Here is a 23,453-nt window from a genome sequence, read left to right as displayed (position 1 = left end):
TTGAGCTCAGGAGTTTGAGACCAGCCTAAGCAACATGGTGAAACCCCGTCTCTACAAAAAAAATTACAGAAAATTAGCTGGATGTGGTGGTGTGTTTCTACGGTCCCAGCTACTTGGGAGACTGTGGTGGGAGGATTGCTTGAGCCTGGGAGGAGGAGGTTGCAGTGAACCAAGATTGTGCTACTGCACTCCAGCCTGGATGACAAGGTGAGATTTGTCTCAAAAACAAACAAACAAAAAGAAAGAAAACCCAAGCCCACACACATCTCACAGGCTAGAGGGAGACAAATAAGTAAACGTTCTATTATAACTGAGGGTGAGCACTTTGGGAGGCTAAGGCGGGTGGATCACCTGGGATCGGGAGTTCGAGACCAGCCTGACCAACATGGAGAAACCCCGTCTCTACTAAAAATACAAAATTAGCCAGGCATGGTGGTGCATGCCTATAATTCCAGCTACTCGGAAGGCTGAGGCAGGAGAATCACTTGAACCGAGGAGGCAGAAGTTGCAGTGAGCCACAATCGTGCCATTGTACTCCGGCCTGGGCAACAAGAGCAAAACTCTGTCTCAAAAACAAAAACAAAAACTGAGGGTGATGTTGTCATGGAGGTAATGCCAAATTAACAATTACTGGTGCTTAGGTTATACTGGATACTGTTTTAAGTGCTTTGGATGTAGTAAGTTATTGATTCCGCTTATCAATCCTATGAAGTGGAAACTTATTAACATTATCACAAATTTAGAGATAAAGAAAGCATATATACACACATATATGCCTGTGAAGCAGCAGAGCTACGAGTTAGACCTGAGCAGGCTGGCTCCAAGTCTGTGCAATTAAGCAGGATACTCCAGTGCTTACAGATAGGCACGGGGTGCCCTGGGGACACAAAGGGGGGCCACATAAGCCTGCAAGGAGAGGTGTCACTTATAGTTTACGTGCACGTTTGGGCTAGGATTTTTTTCGTTCATTTCTCTGCACTGTCAGGGCTCCTCCCACTGCGTACGGCAGAATAGGCTTGCTTATGCATGGATGCGGTAAAGAAAGGGAATGAAAAAAAAGGGAGGGACTTCTTACTCTGCAAACCACAGTTCCTTCAGCCTGAGCATCATGGGGTTCACCGTGTGCAGATGCTCCTCGTTCCACTTCTTGGCGCTCCTGTAGACACTGTGCCAGGGCACAGGGGCCCGGATCACTCTTTGAGGAAACAAGCGGGGAATGCTCTCAATAAAGAGCCGTTTTCTCTCCATTGGGTCCATGAGGATGTAATCAACTACAACCGGAAAGGGCAAACACCTCGTTACTAAGCTGTAAGGGTTGTGCCCTTGGCTTCAACTCGTTTTTTTGTTTGTTTTGTTTTTAATATAGAGACGGGGTCTCACTACGTTGGCCAGGCTGGTCTCAAACTCCTGGGCCCAAGTGATCCTCCCACCTCAGCCTCCCAAAGTGCTGGGATTACAGGCGTGAGTTACTATGCCTGACCTTAGCATCAACTCTTTTTTTTTTTTTTTTTTGAGACGGAGTCTCGCTCTGTTGCCCAGGCTGGATTGCAATGGTTCAATCTCAGCTCACTGCAACTTTCATCTCCGCCTCCTGGGTTCAAGCGATTCTCCTGCCTCAGCCTTCCGAGTAGCTGGGATTACAGGTGCCTGCCACCACACCTGTCTAATTTTTTGTATTTTTAGTAGAGACAGGGTTTTGCCACATTGGCCATGCTGGTGTTGAAATCCTGACCTCAGGTGATCCACCCGCCTCGGCCTCCCAAAGTGCTGGGATTATAGGCATGAGCTAGCACACCTGGCCTTAGCTTCAACTCTTAGAATGTAAATGAGCCTCTGTCCATTTGCAAGGTCATGGGTAATCCCCTGGGTATAATTCAACTGGGGAAGCTTCACTCTTGGTGTTTGTTTTCTTTCTGAGGGTATTTTACAGGAAGGAGGAGTGTGACTTCACGGAGTAGAGCACTTAGAATCTGGGGTTGAGCCCTGGTAGGATGTCTAGTATCATGCATGACAATGACATAGGATTTGCTGATACCTCATTAATCACTGATTGATTTCTCACACCAAAATAGATGCACACACAAGAAAACCCACCATGGATGATACCATCCATTACACTTAGAAATAGAAATTTAGAGACCAGATGTTTGACATACTAAGAAAGAGTGGTAGAAAGCTTCATAGAGGAAGTAACATTTGTGCTGGGTCATAAAGAACAAGTAGCAGGCCGGGTGCGGTGGCTCACACCTGTAATCCCAGCACTTCGAGAGGCTGAGTTGGGCGGATCACTTGAGGTCATGAATTAGAGACCAGCCTGGCCAACATGGCGAAATGTCGTCTCTACTGAAAATACAAAAATTAGCTGGGAATGGTGGTGAGCGCCTGTAATCCCAGCTACTCAGGAGGCTGAGGCAGGAGAATCGTTTGAACCCAGGGGTCCGCGCAGGTTGGTCTGGAAATCCTGACCAACCTCTGCAGTTGCAGTGAGTCAAGATCACACCACTGTACTTCAGCCTGGGCGACAGAGCGAGACTGTCTAAAAAAAAAAAAAAAGGAAAAAGAAGAAGAAGAAGAAGTGTAGAATCTCGGACAGGTGTGATGGCTCATCCCTATAATCCCAGCACTTTGGAAGACCGAGGCAGGAGGACCTCTTAAGTCCAGGATGTTCAAGACAAGCCTGGGCAACATAGGGAGGCCCTGTCACTAAAAAAAAAAAAAAAAAAAAAATGTTTAAACTTTACAAATGTAGAATCTCAGGCCCCAGGTTCAGATCTACTGAGTCAGAATCTGCATTTTAACAAGATCTGCAGATTACAGGGATGCACATGAATATGTGAAGTGCTAGTGTAGCCGTCAGTGATGGTAGGGGGATGGGGGAATTTGAATTAACGGTTCAATTATGTTTTGGGTATTTCCAGTGGAACCAGGGTGGCAAATGACAAAGTGAGAAGAAAGAAGGTGCCTTCCAGGCCAGGCATAGTGCCTCATGCCTGTAATCCTAGCACTTTGGGAGGCTAAGGAGGGAGGATTGCTTGAGCCCAGGAGTTCCAGACCAGCCTGAGCAACAAAGCAAGACCCTGTCTCTACAAAAATAAAAATAAAAAAGAAGGAGGTGCCCTCTACACCTACTACATAGAAGCTTCTACTACATAGAAGCTCCCCAGCCCCCTTTATGCCCAGCAGCCTTACCGATGCTTTTCATGAGGCTACTGTAATAGTCATTCTCCTTCTCCTGCACGAGGACCACCATCAGGGGCTCCAGGAAGGGACTTGTCAGCAGCGTGTTAGAAATCAGGTTTGAAATCCGAACCATCACTTCACCCTCCTCAGGGGCAATCATGTCTTTGCGAATTCCATTGGTCAGATAGTAATTATATCTCTTCCATAAACAAACCACCAGCAAGAAAATGGTCATGATTGGATCATGGGCTCACCTGTTCTGCCCATCAGCTGCCAAGGGACCCCATTCACACAGCATTCATCTGCACCCTTCGCTTGCCATCACCATGCATTCTGGGCCTGTTGCTTCACACTCATGGCAAGGAGATCACTGGCAAATTTTTCCCAAGACTTCAGAGGATTCTACCAAAACCAGAGCGATGTCAGTGGGATATGAGGAAGGATTTGTCAAATACCACCCAGATAGGAATAGTGGAGTGAGTGCAGAGTCTAGGGATGGAGGTGGCATATCTGGTGACCTTTAAGAAGAGGAATGACAGGCCAGGTGTGGTGGCTCACACCTATAATCCCAGCATTTTGGGAGGCGAAGGTGGGCAGATTACCAGGTCAAGAGTTCAAGACCAGCCTGGTCAATATGATGAAACCCTGTCTCTACTAAAAACTACAAAAGTTAGCTGGGCATGGTGGCCCACGACCACGCCTGTAGTCCCAGCTACTTGGGAGGCTGAGGCAGGAAAATTGCTGGAACCCAGGAGGCAGAGGTTGCAGTGAGCCGAGATCGTGCCACTGCACTCCAGCCTGGGCAACAGAGCAAGACTCCATCTCAAAAAAAAAAAGAAGAGGAATGACAAGTTCCTAAAATGGCCTCGAATCGTTCACCCTCCTGAACAGCAATGATCCACTATAAAACACTTTGATCCTGTAGCTTGTAGCTGTCAGTGGGGAAAAATATCCCCAAAGTCCAAGATCTACAATAGTTATTTTTGTTTGTTTTTTGAGACAGAATTTCACTTTTGTCACCCAGGCTGGAGTACAGTGGTGCAAACTCAGCTCAATGCAACCTCCGCCTCCCGGGTTCAAGTGATTCTCCGGCCTCAGCCTCCCAAGTAGCTGGAATTACAGGTGTGCACCACCATACCCAGCTAATTTTTGTATTTTTAGTGGAGACGGGGTTTCACCATGTTGGCCAAGCTGGTCTCGAACTCCTGACCTCAGGTGATCCACCCACCTCAGCCTCCCAAAGTGCTGGAATTATAAGCATGAGCCACCGCACCCAGCTGATAGTTCTTATTCAAGCAAGGGCTTTTGAGTTTCGAAAGCAACCTAAACACACAAATGAAACAAAAATGGCCAGTGGAACCTAGTGACTTCAGGAAATTTTGTATATTTAGGGTTTGCCTCTGAGGTGCTGCATGGCTGAGTGGCTCTGGGAATGACTAACTTCAGACAGAGAGAAGCACAGTGTCAGGAAAGGGCTTGAAGTCTGTTTTTAAGTTTCAGATCAGAAGAGGTTGCTGGCGGGGCACAGGGGTTCCCGCCTGTAATCCCAGCACTTTGGGAGGCCGAGGTGGGTAGATCACCTGACGTCAGGAGTTCAAGACCAGCCTGACTAACATGGTGAAACCCTATCTCTACTAAAAATACAAAAATTAGCCAGGTAGGGTGGTACACACATGTAATCCCAGCTACTCGGGAGCTGAGGCAAGAGAATCACTTGAACCCAGGAGCCAGAGGTTGTAGTGAGCCGAGATTGCGCCACTGCACTCCAGCCTGGGCAACAGAGCAAGACTCCCTCTCAAAAAAAAAAAAAAAAAAAAAAACTACAGAGACTTTAGTATCAGCCAGACATGCTTTAAGTCCTAGTTTTGTCTCCTGCACTGTAGCCCTTGGCACATTGCTTAAACAGTCTACACTCTACTTTCCACAACTGGACAATAGAGATAACCATAGAACCCAGGTCTCAAGTAGGGTCAAGTAGCTAGAGGGTTTAACATGGAATTTTGCCAACAGCACATAGTCACTGTGAGTTTTTATTAATCATTTTATTATACACCCTAAACCCACAAGACATTTGCTCTAAAGTTTTGTTGTTCTTTTAAGACTGGTTGGAAACTCCAACATCTATCTAGAGCCAGGCAGGTAATGTTAATAAGTGAAAGTTATCTAGACCGAAGAAAATAATAAGGAATGGTGGGAACTGTGATGAACTGAAGAGTGTATTTCTTATCTAAAGGAGGTAGCTACTGCTTAGCACCAAATATTTTAGTTTTCTCAAGAGAAGTTGGAAAACGTAGCCTATGTGAGACTTTCCTCATTCTTTTTTTTTTTTTTTTTTTTTCAGATAGGGTCTTGCTCTGTTGCCCAGGCTGGAGTATGGTGGCATGATCATAGCTGGGATGCCTGAGGTGTCAGAGAAGGGGACCAAGGGATAGGCTGTCTTATCCCAGAAAGGGCTGCCCAGACTGGAGTGTAGTGGCACAATCATAGCTGACTGCAGCCTCAGCATCCCAGGCACAAGTGATCCTCCCACCTTAGCCTCCCAAGTAGCTGGGACCACAGATGCATGGCACCATGCCCAGCTAATTTTTGTAGAGATTGGGTTTCTCCATGTTGCCCAGGCTGGTCTTGAGATCCTGGGCTCAAGTGATCCTTGCCACTCCTCCTAAAGTGCTAAGATTACAGGCATGAGCCACCACGCCCAGCCACCTCATTTTTTTTTTTTTTTGAGATGGAGTCTTGCTCTGTTGCCCAGGCTGGAGTGCAGTGGCTCAATCTTGGCTTACTGCAACCTCCACCTCCCAGGTTCAAACGATTCTCCTGCCTCAGCCTCCTAAGTAGCTGAAATTATAGTGCCTGCCACCACCATGCCTGGCTTTTTATTATTATTATTATTATTATTATTATTATTTCATTTTTAGTAGAGACGGGGTTTCAGTATGTTGGCCGGGCTGGTTTTGAACTCCTGACCTCAAGTGATCCACCTGCCTTGGTCTCCCAAAGTGCTGGGATTACAGGTATAAGCCACCATGCCCAGCCACCTCATTCTTAAAACACATCTACAGGCCAAATTCAGCCTATGATAGAGATCCCAGATAAAATATGGGATGCTTTGGGATATACTTATACTAAAAAGTTATTCATTACCTAAAATTTGAATTTAACTACGTGTTCCATTTTTTGTCTTGCAAAGTCTGGCACTCCTAGCCTATGGGCCACCATTTTTGCAACTTATATCCTAAAAGGACCCAAGGTATCAATTTCCATCACTTACTAGGGCAGAGAACATGCACACACACTCTCTTTCTCTCTCACTCGCAGAAGCACACAAACATGTGCCCTCTCCAGTGGCCTGTCTTGCGTCTAGACTTTGGTGTTTTTCAAACATTTCCCAGGTGATTCTGCCGTTCTCCCTGAATTTAGAATCACCGAGATGTCGAGAGCAATCTTCAGCAAACTGAGGGAAAGGGGGCAACAAGAACGTACCTCCAGGTCCGATTCAGAGGGCTTCCTTTCTTTACTTTCCATTTCCATCTCCTGCTGTAACATGACATCCAGCTGCTGTTCTGGACTCATTGGTCTGCTTCCTGGGAACGTCAAAGATGGCTTTCCCTCCTTCTTCATGGGTGAGAAGATTGACGTCTTAAAGGCCAAGTTGATCCTGAAAAGTAGACACAGCTCAGCCCTTGGTGTTTGGTTCTCCGGAGAGGTGCTGTGGTGTCACCTACATTCCCTAGCCTGATGAGTGTGGTTCTGCAACAGAAGCCCCTCTCCTCTGTGTCATCTAATGTCATGTGTGTATACCTCAAAGATGACCGTAACGACTGAACACCTCATAGGTATTTCAGCATGGTTTTGTTCAGTTGGTTTATATTGTTTACAATCTCAAAAAGCCTGGCCAACATGGTGAAACCACGTCTCTACTAAAAATACAAAAATTAGCCAGGCCTGGTGGCACGCACCTGAAATCCCAGCTACTCGGGAGGCTGAGGCAGGTGCATCGCTTGAACCTGGGAGGTGGAGGTTGCAGCAAGCTGAGATCATGCACTGCACTCCAACCTGAACAACAGAGCAAGACTCTGTCTCAAAAAAAAATTTTTTTTTGGATTAAGGTGATTGGTGGACAAAATGTGATTATCTGGGAATGCTTTGAAGCCAAGAAACAGAGTGTGGCTTCAGTGAGACCACATCCTTCTTCCGTTCAGCCCACTGTCCTGCCATCTCTGGTGCCCACAGTGACATCTTACCTAGTGGAATTCTCTTTGTTTCTGGAGGAAAACTTCGTTTTCTTCCTCATGGGCTCTGATGAGCTTTTATTTGCTGGAAGAATGGAGAAGAAAGACATCAATGATGGGCAATGGCGTTGGGCCGTTCTCCGTCCACAGGGGCATGACTCTTGAAACAGTCCAGGAGCACACTAAGGGGAGTGGACATGGTATGATGCAACGAGGCAGGAGATGTGGGCTGAGGTCCCATGTGCATCACTGATTACCTGTGTGACCCTGAAGAACTGGCGTTGTCACTCCGGACCTCAGCTTCCTCAATTGTAGAGTGGGGATGTGCATATCTTCCATTAATCCATACATTTGGCAAGAATTAACAACTGCTCGTTTCATGTATTCTCCAATATTGTATACTCTATTTTCTAAACACCTGTTATATTACTGTTTAATATTTATCTTTAAGTAGACTTGGGCATTTAAACTTAGTACATTTGGACAGCCACGGTGGTTCACGCCTGTAATCCCAGTACTTTGGGAGGCTGAGGTGGGCGGATCACCTGAGGTCAGGAGTTCAAGACCAGCCTGGCCAACATGGCAAAACCCCATCTCTACTAAAAAATATTAAAAATAGCCAGGCATCGTGGCGACCGCCTGTAGTCCCAGCTACTTGGGAGGCTGAGGCAGGGAGAATTGCTTGAACCAGGAGGTGGAGGTTGCCGTGAGCCATGATTGTGCCACTGCACTCCAGCCTGGGTGATAGAGTGAGACTCCATCTCAAAAAAAATAAATAAAATTAAAAATAAAATAGGCTAGGCACAGTGGCTCATGCCTGTAATCCCAGCACTTTGGGAGGCCAAGGCAGGCAGATCACGAGGTCAGGAGTTCGAGATCAGCCTGACCAACATGTGAAACCCCCCCCGTCTCTACTAAAAATACAAAAATTAGCCGGGTGTGGTGGCGCGTGCCTGTAATCCCAGCTACTCAGGAGGCTGAGGCAGGAGAATCGCTTGAACCTAGGGGACAGAGGTTGCAGTGAGCCGAGACAGCACCATTGTATGCCAGCCTGGGCAATGAAACTCCATCTCAAAACATTTTAATAAATAAATAAATAAATAAAATAAACTTAGTACATTTATTTTTGAAAGAAATTTTACGATTATCAGAAATAAGAAACAATAAGTATATATTTATTGCAAGTGGAAAAAGCAATATCATTTGCAATAAATAGAAGGTAGCTACAATTAATTCAATAAATGATATAAAAACTATATTATTAAACTTTAGCTAGATATTACTTGCTAAAGTGTCTATCTTTGAACTTCTCAAAATAGTCTAAATGTAACGATAATACAAAAAATCCTTTTTTTTTTTTTTCTTTTGAGACAGGGTCTCACTCTGTTGCTTGTCCTGGAGTGCAGTGGCATGATTTCAGCTCACTGCAACCTCAACCACCCAGGCTCAGGTGATCCTCCCACCTCAGCCTCCTGAGTAGCTGGGAGTAATGGCGCATGCCACCACATCCGGCTAATTTTCCTATCTTTTGTAGAGACAGGGTTTTGTCGTGTTGCCCAGGTTGGTCTCCAACTCCTGGGCACAAGCGATCCTCTCAATAAACTCAACAATCGAGGTATAGATTCACAAAATGGAAATAATACAGCAATAACAATATTATGCCAAAGTAAATTTTTAAGATCCTCCAAGTACGAATGTATTTTAATGAATAATAAGCAGAAATCAACTCAAGCAAGGACATGAATAACAGACACCAGTGCTGCTCTGAAGAAAGCATCTTAGTACTTTATATTCAAAGACTCTAGCTGGCCTGAGAATTTTTGGGACAATGAAACCTGGGAGGCATTAGTACTAGTTCTTCACAGATATTAATAATTTTGGACTAAGAAAATCATTAAAGACTGCTACAGACTGAATGCTAATGTCTTGTGAAATTTTGTATATTGAAACTTAATCCCCAGCATGATAGTATTTGGAGGTGGGTGTTGGGAGCAAGCCCCCCAAAATCCGGCCATAAACTGGCCCCAAGACTGGCCATAAACAAAATCTCTGCAGCACTGTAACATGTTCATAATGGCTGTAAGGCCAGCACCGGAAGGTTGTGGGTTTATGGGAATGAAGGCAAGGAACACCTGGCCCGCTCAGGGAGGAAAACCGTTTAAAGGCATTCTTAAGCGACAAACAATGGCATGAGCAATCTGTGCCTTAAGGACATGCTCCTGCTGCAGTTAACTAGCCCAACCTATTCCTTTAAGTCGGCCCATCCCTTCGTTTCCCATAAGGGATACTTTTAGTTAATTTAATATCTATAGAAACAATGCTAATGACTAGTTTGCTCTCAATAAATATGTGGGTAAATCTCTGTCTGGGGCTGTCAGCTCTGAAGGCTGTGAGACCCCTGATTTCCCACTTCACACCTCTATATTTCTGTGTGTGTGTCTTTAATTCCTCTAGTGCCGCGGGGTTAGGGTCTCCCTGACTGATCTGGTCTCGGCAGGTGGGACCCTTGGGAGATGATTAGGTCATGAGGGCTCCATCTTATGAATGAGATTGTGCCTTTATAAAAGAAACACCAAAAAGATCCCTCACCCCTTCTCCCATGTGAGCACACAGCAAGAAGATAGAGAAGACAGATGTCTATGAATCAGGAAGAGGACCCTTACCATACTCTGAATCTGTCGGTATCTTGATCTTGGACTTTACAATCTCCAGAACCATAACATATTTATTTCTGTTGTTTATAAGCCACTAGGTTTATAATACTTTGTTATAGCAGCCCAAAACGAACTAAGACGATGACCATGAAATTAGCAATTAGAGCAGCAAACTTAAGGTTCTGTGTATCATGATCTTGAACATTTGGGTATTAATTATTTGCTACATGTCCTTAAAGCAGGAACATGCAAAAGCAGCATCCTAGAGACTGTGGGTGTACATGTAATACACAAATAACACTGGTAAGAACCACTTGGAAAAAAAATCATCCAAGTGATATTGAAAGGGCTATGACAATAAGAATGGAATCAGAATTTGGAGAAGGGAGGTAGAAAACCATAAGTAATTAGAAAATTTGAAATGGAAAGATAGTCATTTAAACAAAAAACACTCATTAGACATGAAAAACTCAAGACTGAATAGAGTTGAAGAGAAAATTAATAAATTGGAAGATGTAATTGAGAAACTTACCCAGACATAGCACAGACAGAAAAATGAAAAATATAAAAATGAGTTTGAGACCGAGAGCAGATCAAGAGTGCCAACATACGTCCAACAAAAATTACTAAAGGATACCCTTATGTCGATATACCTATGCTTGGTGGGAATTAAATTAACACGCACAAGGTGCTGTGGTAAGCAGCTTCCAAGATAGCCCCCAACGATCCCCATCTCCTGGTAACACCCCTTTGTAGTGTAATCCTCTCTCCTTGAGTATGGGCTAGAACTAGTGACTCCTAACAAACAGAATGTATCAAAAGTGATAGGATGTCACTTCCAAGATTAAGTTCCAAAAAAAGCCTATGGGTTCTCTCTTGCTGTCTCTCTCTTTCTCTCTCCCTCCCTTGCTCTAAGGGAAGCCAGAAGCCATGTTGTGAGTTGTTCTAAGGGAGAGACCCATGTGGCAAGAAACTGGTGTCTATGGCTAACAGTCAGCAAGGACCTGATGACATGAGTGAGTTTGGAAGAGGATCCTGCCCTAGTTGCCTTTAGATGATGGTGGCCTTGGTGTATGCTTTGATTGCTAGTGAGGGGCCCTGAGTCAGCACTACAAATTCAGTCATGCCCACATTCTTGCCCCCACTGAAATTGTAAGATAATAAATACTGGTCCTTTTAAGCCACAGAGTTTTGGAATAACTTATCATGCAGCAAACAGTAACACAAGTACATAGAACAGTGCCTGGTATATGTAAACTGTCTATAAATGTTGGCCATTTGCATTCATTTCCTCTATAGATAAGGAGGAGAGTGAGGCTTTACAAAGTTCTCCAAAGTTAGCTTCAGCAAAAGGGGAGCCAGGATCAGAACCCAGGAGTAAAAATTTCACTCCAGGCCAGGTGCAGTGGCTTATGTCTGTAATCCCAGCACTTTGGGAGGCTGAAGCGGGTGGATCACCTTAGGTCAGCAGTTTGAGACCAGCCTGGCCAACATAGTGAAACCCCGTCTCTACTAAAAATACAAAAAAAAAAAAAAAATTAGCCAGGTGTGGCCTGTAGTCCCACCTACTCAGGAGTCTGAGGCAGGAGAATCACTTGGGCCCAAGAGGCGGAGGTTGCAGTGAGCCGAGATCATGCCACTGCACTCCAGCCTGGGCAACAGAGTGAGACTCCATCTAAAATAAATAAATAAATAAATAAATAATTCCCTCCAGAGCCCCAAGGGTATGACACTGCCACAAGTACCTGAGGGTGGCAGCCCCTGACCGGTCCTGTCCCTAGGGACATTGATGGTGGCCGGTTGGTACACCTTCAGCAGGTCTTTCAGCTTCAGGTCCTGGGCCATCAAGGAGTAGTTGTTGGCGATGGAATCACTGGGTCCACGGTGGTGATGCTGCTCTTTGAAGGGTGCAGCCAAGGTCCATGATGTGCGTTGCATCAAGGGCGGGTAAAAGCTGTGTGACATGATCGTCTACGAGGGAAGAAGTGCAGAGTGAGATGCAATGAGGAACATCTCCCCATGAGCCTGGGCTCTGCTCACATTGAGGCTCATGAGAGTTCCAAGTGCCTTATGCTATGTTTCTGCCTTCTGCACATTCAGTGGAAAGACTTTCTGAACAGACACCAACTGTACTTCTCTGACCATTTTGAGCATGAATTCTGATGTCAGGGATAATAGTTTGCATTCACCAGTAACTCTGAGGCAGGTAATTGACATCTCTGGCCTTTATTCCTTATGGACATGACTACAAGGTAGGAACAATTACCTTCATTTTACAATGAAACATGCAGAAGTTCAGAGAGTTTAAATAACACAGCAGATCAGTGGATGGCCAGATTCTAACTCACCTTTGAACAATGCCATAGCTCTCTCTCCCACACTTCTGCAGCCTCTTCTGGGGGCAAACGCGACCAAAGCTACTAATCCCACTTGTCAGGTCTGTTTAACTCCCCACCCCCAACGAGTACCTGCCAAATACCGAGAGAAGTGGGGAAAGCACTTCACCTTCTCACCCTCAACAGAAGAGCTGGCAGCCAGGTGTGCATACCTGATAGAGCCCAGACGGTTCCTCATTAGCAGAAGCAGGCAGAGGGGGCAGTTCTGGCTGCCCCTGGGAGTGGCTCATGTGATGTATGGAGTCACTTCTGGCGATCTGTGGGACATGGGAACAAAGCCACCCTTCAGAAATTAGGGAAGATTTGCAAGCCTCTGAGTTGGTTAGGACTAAAGAGGTCCCCAGGAAAGGTTTTAGGTCCAGAGCAAAACACCCCTATCACTCCCATCCATTATGTATGTTTCATTTATTTAAAAATTGACAGATAAGGGCCAGGTGCGGTGGCTCACACCGGTAATCCCACCAGTTTGGGAGGCCAGGGAGGGTGGATGACCTGAGATCAGGAGTTCAAGACCAGCCTGACCAATATGGTGAAATCCTATCTCTACTAAAAAACAAAAATTTGCCAGGCATGGTGGCGTGTGCCTGTAGTCTCAGCTACTTGGGAGGCTGAGACAGGAGAATTGCTTGAACTTGCGAGGCGGAGGTTGCAGTGAGCTGAGATTGCACTCTGAGATGTATTAAAGTGTATATACATTAAAGAGTGACTAAATCTAATTAGCATATGCATTACCTTGTATGGTTATTATCTTTGCAGTAAGAATACATCCACTCTCACAGCATTGTTCAAGAATAAAATATATTGGTAATTAGTCACCATGCTGTACAATAGATCTCTTGAAGTTATTCCTTCCATCTAACTGAAATTTTATATCCTGTGACCATCTCCCCAACCCTTCCACTCCTGTTTCTCTTTTTTTTTTTTTTTTTTTGAGATGGAGTCTTGCTCTGTCACCCAGGCTGGAGAGCAGTGGCACTATCTCGGCTCAATGCAACCTCCGCCTCCCGGGGTCAAGTGATTCTCCTCCCTCAGCCCCCCAAGTAGCTGGGATTACAGGTGCCTGCCACCACACCCAGCTAATTTTGTATTTTTAGTAGAGATGGGGTTTCACCATGTTGGCCAGGCGGGTCTTGAACTCCTAGCCTCAAGTGATCTGCCCGCCTCGGCCTCCCAAAGTGCTGGGATTACAGGCATGAGCCACCATGCCTGGCCCCTACTTCATTTTTTAATCATTCAGTGTCTCCTCCTCGGATTCCCTTCTATAAGCAAATGTGGATATTTTTCCCCCGTGGAAGAGTCCAAATTCTGAGGACATCCCCAGTACCCTACCCTTGGGTATGATTAAAGGCAGTGACTTTAAAAAAAATGGACTCTTGCATTTTTTTCTTTTTTCTTTTTTTTTGAGACTCACTCTGTCACCCAGGCTAGAGTGCAATGGTACAATCTTGGCTCACTGCAACCTCTGCTTCCCGGATTCAAGCAATCCTCCCGCCTCAGCCTCCCAAGAAGCTGGATGGGTGCCCACTACCATGCCTGGCTAATTTTTATATTTTTAGTAGAGATGGGGTTTCACCATATTGGTCAGGCTGGTCTCGAACTCCTGACCTCAGGTGATCCACCCGCTTCGACCTCCCAAAGTGCTGGGATTACAGGCGTGAGCCACCCCACCAGGTGGACTCTTGCATTTTCACATGTGCAAAACTCCAAAGAGAAATTCACGCAGGCAGTGGCACTGAATTTTCTGTGTATTTAACACACACATAAGCAACTCTTTACGCTTCCTGCAAAAAGGAAAAGTGTTATTTCAACAGTGTGGGTGTTGAGTCCTCCATTCCAACCAGTGAGTGCATACTGTGGAGCAAACCTCAGGTAAGGGTAAACTTGTGGCTCCCATGGTCACTCTCAGATCCCAAGTGCCCCTCCACCTCTCCTGAGCGGAGATGAAAGTGACTGCATTATTGAATGAGATGACATGTGGTTTTGTCTGAAGACTCAGCCCCTATATGCAAAACAACCACTTCACCTGGGGCTAGTGATGGAGAAACTGCAATTTGTTCCAACACTGGAAGAAAAACTATTGGCCTGTACTTATTGACAGGTGCTGCTGTTCAGCACTTTAAAGGTGGTTTGAAGGATTTTCAAGGGCAATTTTGGCTCTCTGTGATTTTTACCTTAGGCAATGACTTTAGACTTAACTCCTAGGTAAGATGAGCCAACATTGTATCAATGTGATTTATTTGGTTGTGCAAATTATGACATGCAAGATCACTGATGGGGGGGGATGAGGCAGGGGCATATGACTCAGCTATTAGCTGCCCCTCTGCCCCCAACCCCTTACAGATGACTCAAATTAACCATCATTATCTCTCCTCGAGCACCTACCTCATTAAATAACAACAGAAAAACAAGAACTGCAGCAATAATATCTACCATTATTCCAAACTATTATGTCCCAGGTACTGTACAACCTTACGAGATTTTTTTTATACCCACATTCTAGCTGAAGAAAATGAGGCAGAGAAGATCGGTAACACATCCCAGCCATGTAATTGGCTGGCTTGCCTTCTAAGTCAGTGACTTTTTTATTTTTTTATTTTTTATTTTTTTTTGAGACCAAGTTTTCGCTCTGTCGCTCAGTTTGGAGTGCAGTGACACGATCTCAGCACTGCAACTGCAACCTCCACCCCCTAAGTTTGAGCGATTCTCCTGCCTCAGCTTCCTTACTGCATTATGCAAATTGACAGATACGCTGTTCTTGGGATAATGAAGAAAGCAAACCGTGAGCATTTTGCAGAACACAATGGAAAGAAGGAGAACCTCTGTAGAAACAAATTAAAGAGAGCTATGTCATAGGCTCGGACTAAAACAAATACACAAACAGTCATAAGTATGCTGGTAGCAGAAAGCATCCCAATCCATGGATAAGGAGCACATGGGGCACACACAGCATCAGCAGATCTAGGCATCAATTGCGGAACAGAGCAAAGAGTTTTCTTGGCTATACCTGGCTAACAATCCTCTGTGGCACCTTCAAGAGGAGATGGAGATTCTCATAAGAACTAGCTGGTCGAGGCAAAATTGTTTGTTAAAAATATGAATGCTTGGCTAGGTGTGGTAGCTCATGTCTATAATCCCAGCACTTTGGGAGGCCGAGGCGGGTGGATCACTTGAGGCCAGGAGTTGGAGATCAGCCTGGCCAACATGGAGAAACCCCATCTCTACCAAAAATACAAAAATTAGCCAGGCGGTGGCGCACACCTGTAGTTCCAGCTACTCAGGAGACTGAGGCAGGAGAAGCACTTGAACCCAGGAAACAGAGGCTTCAGTGAGTGAAGATTGTGCCACTGCACTCTAGCCTGGGTGACAGAGAGAGACTATCTCAAAAAAAAAAAAGAGAGAGAGAGAAAAGAAATTAATGCTTAAATCTTCTCTTTGGTAAATTTCAAGGAGCTTTTACTTCAGAGCATATTGGCTTAGTTATTATCTACAAATCCACTTTAGTTTTATTAAGTTTCAATTTAAAATGCTCCTCTGGGCACTTCACTGTATGGCAACGTGGTGATTCCACAGAGATACAACAGAGACTCAGGAACCTAGATTGGGTAGAACTGTCACTTTGGGCAGCTTATTGCTGATTACACATGTTGTATGCATGTTCTTCATGAAGGCAGTTTCCAAATGCTTGTCGAGGACCTGCTACACCAGAGTCACTCCAGTCTTAGATAAAAATATAGATTCCAGGGCCCCACTCCAAATCTTCTGGATCAGAATCTAAGAGTGGGGGAAAAAGACTCTATGTTTTTAAGACGCTCCCCGGAATATTTGGATGTTCAGCCACAGTCCAAAACTGATGGGTGGAATATATGGTCTAATGGGCTTGGAAGGGAAGGAAAAGGAAGAACGGGTGTCTATTCCTGAATTTTTCACAGCAAAACTTGAAGATTTCCAAAAGTCTAATTCAGTAAAAATGATATTTCAAAGCAGACAACAAAAAATGTGATGAATACACTTGTTCAGTCAAGGGCATCTAACATGCCAATTGGCCTATGATCAAAATATCCCCCTTCCCACATATTCCCAACACATTAAAAACACAGGTAGATCGGCCAGGTGCGGTGGCTCATGCCTGTAATCCCAGCACTTTGGGAGGCTGAGGCGGGCAGATCACCTGAGGTCGGGAGTTTAAGACCAGCCTGACCAACATGGAGAAACCCCATCTCCACTAAAAATACAAAATTAGCCGGGTGTGGTGGCACATGCCTGTAATCCCAGCTACTCGGGAGGCTGAGGCAGGAGAATCACTTGAACCTGGGAGGCGGAGGTTGCAGTGAGCTGAGATCGCGCCATTGCACTCCAGCCTGGGCAACAAAGAGCGAAACTCTGTCTCAAAAAAAAAAAAAAAAAAAAATTGGGTAAAACAAGAAAAGTCTTAAAATTCACACCTACCTTCTGACATGAGCAATCCATGTCACCCATGGTGTCCACTCTAATTGTAGCTATTTTTTTAAAATGAACGAAGAGCTCTCAGCTTCTCCAGGGATGTGCCTCTCCTATCCAGTTGCTCTGAAATTCACACTTCCTTATAGCATAATGGGGATGACACCAACAATGGAACTTTCCAGATGTTCTGAAAGCTCTGTTCATGAGGCTCCCTCTCTGAGGTCATAGACTTTGGCCCCCTGAGGAGTTCCCTGGTAGAAGAGGAGAGAAAGGGAAGCTAGAGATAAGGGGACAGCACTGTGTTTCTGCTGCGCTTTTAGCTCTGGTTCCTACTTCCCCAGCGGTGGCCACGCTTCCTTTCCCTCAAGTGCTTCTCTCTTGGAAATTTTCCAGAAACACATTGAGTTCACTGCAGAGGAAAGACTGAAGCAGAGTTACATATTAATACAGAGAAGAGGGAGACTCACCCCTCCAAACAACATCCTGGCAGCCCAAACTGTTCTCCCTCCTCCTGCCTGGACTCTAACGCTGGCAGTGCTTGTATGCAGGCACTGGACACAGTAACCAAGTCTCGGCGTCTGTTGCTAAGGGAAGGAGGGGCCTCCACAGTGCCCACATACAAGACTGGGCATGATCTAGCTCTATGAGCCGGTGTCTCCCTTTGCTGGAGGCCCAGCTGGGCAGCAGGAAGTGTTGGTGACAGAAGGGAACATGGGAGGGTGTTTAGCAATGTTCCAGGAATAACAGAGGCAGCAGCAATAAAAGACCTTTGGAGACATCAAAAAGCACAGAGTACGGTGGTTAATTTCTTGGGATCTACAGTTGGACAGGTCAGACTTCAGATCCTACTCTTCTCATTAATTAGCTGTGTGGTTTGGCAAGTTGCTTAATCTCTCCAAGTGTCCTTTCTGTCTGTAAAATGGCAATTATGTGAGTCCCTACTTCATAGGGTTGCTTTGAAGGGTTAACGGGATAATGTGTACAGAGCGATTTGCATATAGTAGAAGGATAACTGATATTTTCCCAGTTTTGCCCCGTTTTAACACTAAGTCCTGCATCCTGCAAGCCATCTCAGTCCTGGGCAAACTGGGATAGTTCGATCACCCGACACAGTGGATGCTCTATAAATGTTGTGGCTAACACCAATATTATGATAAACACAGAAATACATGTGCACATACTCAAAAGTAACAATACTAGCTGCCATCCAAATAGTAAAAGCACATGTTCCATGGTCACTGTGAAGTTCTCTCAAAACCAAGTTAGACTTAATGAGTTTTTTTGGGTGCCATGCTTGCATATCTTGTTTTTTTTTTTCATTCAATTTCCCCCCAAACACCACGATATTCCTATTTTAAGGATAAGGAATAAAACTGAGAGATATGGGCCGGGTGTCGCGGCTCATGCCTGTAGTCCCAGCACTGTGGGAGGCTGAGGCAGGTGGATCACTGAAGGTCAGGACTTCGAGACCAGCCTGACCAACATGGTGAAACCCCATCTCTACTAAAAATACAAAATTAGCCAGGCATGGTGGTAGGCACCTGTAATCCCAGCTACTTGGGAGGCTGAGGCAGGAGAATCACTTGAACCTGGGAGGGAGGTTGCAGTGAGCACAGATCATGCCACTGCACCCCAGCCTGGGCAACGAGAGCAAAACTCCATCTCAAAAAAAAAAAAAAAGAAAAGAAAAGAAAGAAAAGAAAAACAAACAAAAAAACTGAGAGATACATAACTTTCCTAAGTCAACTTGACTCACAAGTAGCACTGACACAATTGAAACCTGTCCTGATGACTCTGAGTCCACTGCTCTTTCCATAAACTACCTGTCCAGAACACAAACACTCCCGAATTCTTAGGAAGAGCATTGCATAGCACAAAGTACTTCAATTTTCCCCCCTTTCCCACTCCTTCCTCAAAGCTGGGCTTTCCAGCTTTTCAAACTAACCCTGAGCTTCTCCATCTCTTAGATTTGTGCTCTTTATCATAAAGTATACGTACGGTTTCAAATAGCATTTGGAATCAATGAGACAGTGGGAGGGCTGGAGATTCTGGTTTAGACAGAAATGGGGAGATGACCAGGTCTCCTATACAGGGTGTGAAACCTCATGTCCCACCAAAAACAGCAACTGTAATCCAATGAAGTGAAAAATTAGAATGGGGCCAGGCGCAGGGGCTCATGCCTTTAATCCCAGCACTTTGGGATGCCAAGGCGGGTGGATCGCCTGAGGTCAGGAGTTTGAGACTAACCTGGCCAACATGGCAAAACCCCGTCTCTACTAAAAATACAAAAAATCAGCCGGGCGTGGTGGCGGGCACCTGTAATCCCAGCTTCTTGGGATGCTGAGGCAGGAGAATTGCATGAACACAGGAGGCGGATGTTGCAGTGAGCAGAGATCACACCATTGCACTCCAGCCTGGACGACACAGTGAGACTCTGTCAAAAAAAAAAAAATTAGAATGGACCTGATGTGGAGCCAATGGACCCTATAGCTCATGTGTGAGTAGGAGACATGCCACCATCTGAAATTTAGTGTGCTTTAAGTCTACTAGTGTTTAAAACTATCAAAACAATAATAATGGCGTCCACTTACTGAGCATATACTATCCCCCGGGACCTCTGCTAAGCACTTAGTAGACATCATGTCTTTGAATCTTCTCAACAACCTAGAATATAAATATCAGTATTATCACAAGTTTTATGATTGAGGAAACTGATACATGAAACTAACCTGACCACAGTCACACAGCTAGGTCAGCAGGAAAGTTTGAACCTGGTTATGAAATTTGTTCCATGGCTTCAAACAAAAACCTACATGTAATCTGAGGAAAGATGAAAAATAAATAAAGTATCTGCCGAAGAGAATGAAAGCGACTTCCCCCAGGCCGCCTCACCTGTACCAGAATAGTTTGTTGTTTGACAACTTCGTGTTGGATAACTTTTAAGAAGGGATATAGGCTTCCAGTTTCTCAATCCTCAATCTTCTTTGTCTTTCTTTCTTTCGTTTTCTTTTTTGAGATGGAGTCTCGCTCTGTCGCCCAGACTGGAGTGCAGTGGTACGATCTCGGCTCACTGTAACCTCCAATCTCCCGGGTTCAAGTGATTCTCTTGCCTCAGCCTCCCCAGGTGTGTGCCAACACACCCGGCTTATTTTTGTATTTTTAGTAGAGATGGGGTTTTGCCATGTTGGTCAGCCTGGTCTCGAACCCCTGACCTCAAGTGATCTGCCCGCCTTAGCCTCCTAAAGTGCTGGGATTTCAGGTATGAGCCACCATGCCCGGCCTTGTTTCTCAATCTTCTCAACTCCAAATGCACAGGGCTGTCAGACAAAACACAAGGTATCCAGTTAAATTAGAATTTCAAACAAACAATTTTTTAGGTAAAAGAATGTTTTAGGGCCAGGAGCAGTGGTTCACGCCTGTAATCCCAACGCTTTGGAAGGCTGAGGCAGGCAGATCGCAAGGTCAGGAGTTCGAGACCAGCCTGACCAACATAATGAAACCCTTTCTCTACTAGAAATACAAAAATTAGCCGGGCGTGGCAGCACACGCCTATGCTGGTTGCAGTGAGCTGAGATAGTACCACACTGCACTCCAGCCTAGGAGACAGAGCAAGACTTCGTCTCAAAAAAAAGAAAAAAAAAAAAAAGAATGTTTTAGTATAAGCATGTCCCATTCAATACATGGGCTGTACTTGTTGTACTAAAAAGTTACCCGTATTTACCTGAAATTCAGGTTTAATTGAGTGTCCTGTGCTTTTATTTGCCAAATCTGCCAACATGGGGAGGAGAGGTCAGTGAGGTTCCAAGTTGTCCCCGTCTCTTGGTATCAACAGTTTAGGGTCTTAATCTGTCTCTAGAAAATTTTCACACATTTCTTATTCAGAGGCTGGTTCCTGGCAGCTCATTCCTGACACCTAAAATAGTTGTTTAAGCAGAGCAACAGTTTCAATCCTTGGAGGCTACTATAGCAAAATACCAAAGTCTGGGTGGCTTATAAACAATAGACATTTATTTCTCACTGCTCTGATGGCTGGAAGTTCACGACCAGGGTGCCAGGGTGGTCTGGTTCCAATGAAGGCCCCCTTCCATGTTGCAGCTGCCAACTTCTCATTGTATCCTCACATAGTGGAAAGAGGGGAAGAGAGCTCTCTGGGATTTATTTTATATTTTATGTTATGTTATTTATTTTATTTTATTTTAATGAGCCAGGGTCTCACTTTGTTGCCCAGGCTGGAGTGCAGTGGTGCAATCTCAGCTCACTGCAGCCTCCACTGCCTGGGCTCAGGAAATCCTCCTGCCTCAGCCTCCCACGTAGCTGGGACTACAGGCGTGTGCCACCATGCCTGGCTAACTTTTGTATTTTTAGCACAGAAGGGGTTTTGCCATGTTGCCCAGGCTGGTCTCGAACTCCTGGACTCAAGCAATCCATCCACCTAGGCCTCCCAAAGTGTTGGGATTATAAGTGTGAGCCACTGGGATCTCTTTTATAAGGGCACTAATCCCATTTAGGAGGGCTTCACCTTCATGACCTAATCACCTCCCAAAGGCCCCATGCCTAATCCCATCACACTATGGGTTAGGATTTCAACATCTGGATTTTAAAGGAACAAACATTCAGTCCATTGCAGCAAGTAATCGGGACAGCATAGGAGAGGCTGCACATGGATTTTTTTTCCCCAACCACTGTGTGTTCCTTGAGCGCTAAGTCCTGATGCTATGGAGAGATGCTGGGATCCCAGCCCTGGAGGAACGTATGATGTGGTGGAGGAAGCTGCTATCACACAAAGACAAGCAAAACTGCTGGCCCAGCCAAAACTGCCAGAGGTGGGAGGAATTCGAAGATTCACAGAGACGCCCCTAGATGGCACCCTTAAACAAAAATCCCAATGGAAACCCCAACTCAGCTTTCCAAAGCAACGTCCATTCAGGGAATGATGATTGCAGGGCTTTTTAATCTAAGGAAACACACACACACCCCACAAAAAACTATATTTTCCTCGGTGGGGAACCCAGCATTTTGCAGCTGAACAAAGTGCATGACGCCAGACAAGATTGGCCAAAACTTAAGAATTTAGGGACTCTTGTCTGTCCTATCCCCACTATTAGCTCTTCTTTTCTGCTATTGTGGAAGAATTACAGCAGGATTCTGTGGTTTATCATCATCATCATCATCATCATCATCATCAATCATCACCCCAAGCTATTTCTCTATCCATTAGCCTGATTATTTCCAGAAACATTAGGTGGTAGATGTAATAATACCAGCAAATATTTTTGAGCCCCTACTCTGTGCCTCACTAGGTGCTAAGTCCTCGACAGCCACTATTGCACCAGTCCTCACTACAACCCTGTGACTGCTTCTTTTTTTTTTTTTTTTTTTTTTTTTTGAGACAGGGTCTCACTCTGTTGCCCAGGCTGCAGTGCAGTGTCACTGCAAGTTCTACTTCCTGGGTTCAAGTGATTCTTCTGCCTCAGCCTCCCAAGTAGGTGGGATTACAGGTGCGCACCACCATGCCCGGGTAGTTTTTGTATTTTTAGTAGAGATGGGGTTTCACCATGTTGGCCAGGCTGGTCTGGAACTCCTGGCCTCAAGTGATCCACCCACCTCAGCCTCCCAAAGTGCTGGGATTACAGGCGTAAGCTATCGTGCCCTGCAGCTTTTTGTTATCTAAAGACATATTCTCCAGGTTGCTATGGCCACAGTTCGGATAACACAGGTCCCCGTCTAGAAAGTGGCTGAGAACTGTGCAACAGCAGACCAAGGGTTGGGCTTATCCCTCTCCCTAAATTATGGTTGAAGCCATGACACAGTAAGTTGCCATCATGCTCTACGGCAGTGGTTCTCAACTTGGGATGATGGGACCTCCCAGGGGACATTTGGCAATATTTTGAGATACAACTGGAGGTTGGGGGGGCAGGGGTCTTGTAATGCCCCAGGGGACATTTGGCAATATTTTGAGACACAACTGGAGGTTGAGGGGGCGCGGGGACCTTGTAACTGGCATCTAATGGGTAGAGGCCAGGATGTTGCTAAACATTCTACAATCCACAGCTCAGAAACACAGAATTATCCCGCCCCAAATGTCAATAGCATAATATTCAGAAATCTTACTCTATGGGGCAGATTTGGGGTCAGGGGAAACACGGGTTCCTGCTCCGACTTGGATCCTCGCAAACGGAGGAATTGGGGTTGATTTACCTTGTTTCTCTCAGCCTGGACTTTCTCATGTGTAAAATGGAGATCTAATCCATCTGAAAGGATCTCACTGGCTTATGACATTTGCATTTGAGGAGTCATGGTTAAAAACTTCCAGTCAGGGTGATACTTCATCTCGTGTGTCTTGAGCTCCAGAGACGTTCCAGAGCAGCTGGTTTTAGGGATACGGGAGGGGAAACCCTGAGACCCCTGGAAAACTCGTTCTCAGCTGCCAGTCGGCCTGTCTTGAAGGTGGTCGGAACTTTCTCACTCCAAGCCAGTCGTGTGGGAAGGGACACTCTCTGAGCCTCAGTTTCCTCATCTGTCAACCTCTCCGGGCGTGTCTCCAGTGGCTC

The 23,453-nt window shown here is 45.4% G+C and overlaps 1 protein-coding gene across 3 annotated transcripts in view; it reads right to left on the bottom strand.

The window, feature by feature from the left end:
• Positions 1 to 19,958, bottom strand: part of DNAH3 (dynein axonemal heavy chain 3) — a 208,189-nt gene extending 188,231 nt beyond the window's left edge. The window contains exons 1-8 of one of the 3 annotated variants that reach the window (XM_021931814.2): positions 19,795 to 19,958; positions 16,909 to 17,153; positions 12,615 to 12,719; positions 11,812 to 12,037; positions 7,425 to 7,497; positions 6,664 to 6,838; positions 3,190 to 3,379; positions 1,076 to 1,271 (exon numbers count right to left, since the gene is read on the bottom strand). In XM_021931814.2, coding sequence (XP_021787506.2) covers positions 1,076 to 1,271; positions 3,190 to 3,379; positions 6,664 to 6,838; positions 7,425 to 7,497; positions 11,812 to 12,037; positions 12,615 to 12,719; positions 16,909 to 16,938 — 995 coding nt within the window. In that variant the 5' untranslated portion in view covers positions 16,939 to 17,153; positions 19,795 to 19,958. Of the gene's footprint in view, positions 1 to 1,075; positions 1,272 to 3,189; positions 3,380 to 6,663; positions 6,839 to 7,424; positions 7,498 to 11,811; positions 12,038 to 12,614; positions 12,720 to 16,908; positions 18,401 to 19,794 lie in introns of those variants that run through there. The other 2 variants (XM_021931813.2, XM_021931815.2) reach the window with 2 other exon arrangements.
• Positions 19,959 to 23,453: the final 3,495 nt, after the last annotated feature.

The sequence above is a fragment of the Papio anubis genome, chromosome 18 (assembly GCF_008728515.1).
Source record: "Papio anubis isolate 15944 chromosome 18, Panubis1.0, whole genome shotgun sequence".
In the NCBI taxonomy this organism is placed as follows: domain Eukaryota; kingdom Metazoa; phylum Chordata; class Mammalia; order Primates; family Cercopithecidae; genus Papio; species Papio anubis.
The sequence above is the reverse complement of the archived record's forward strand: the minus strand, read 5'-3'. Positions and strand labels throughout refer to the sequence as shown.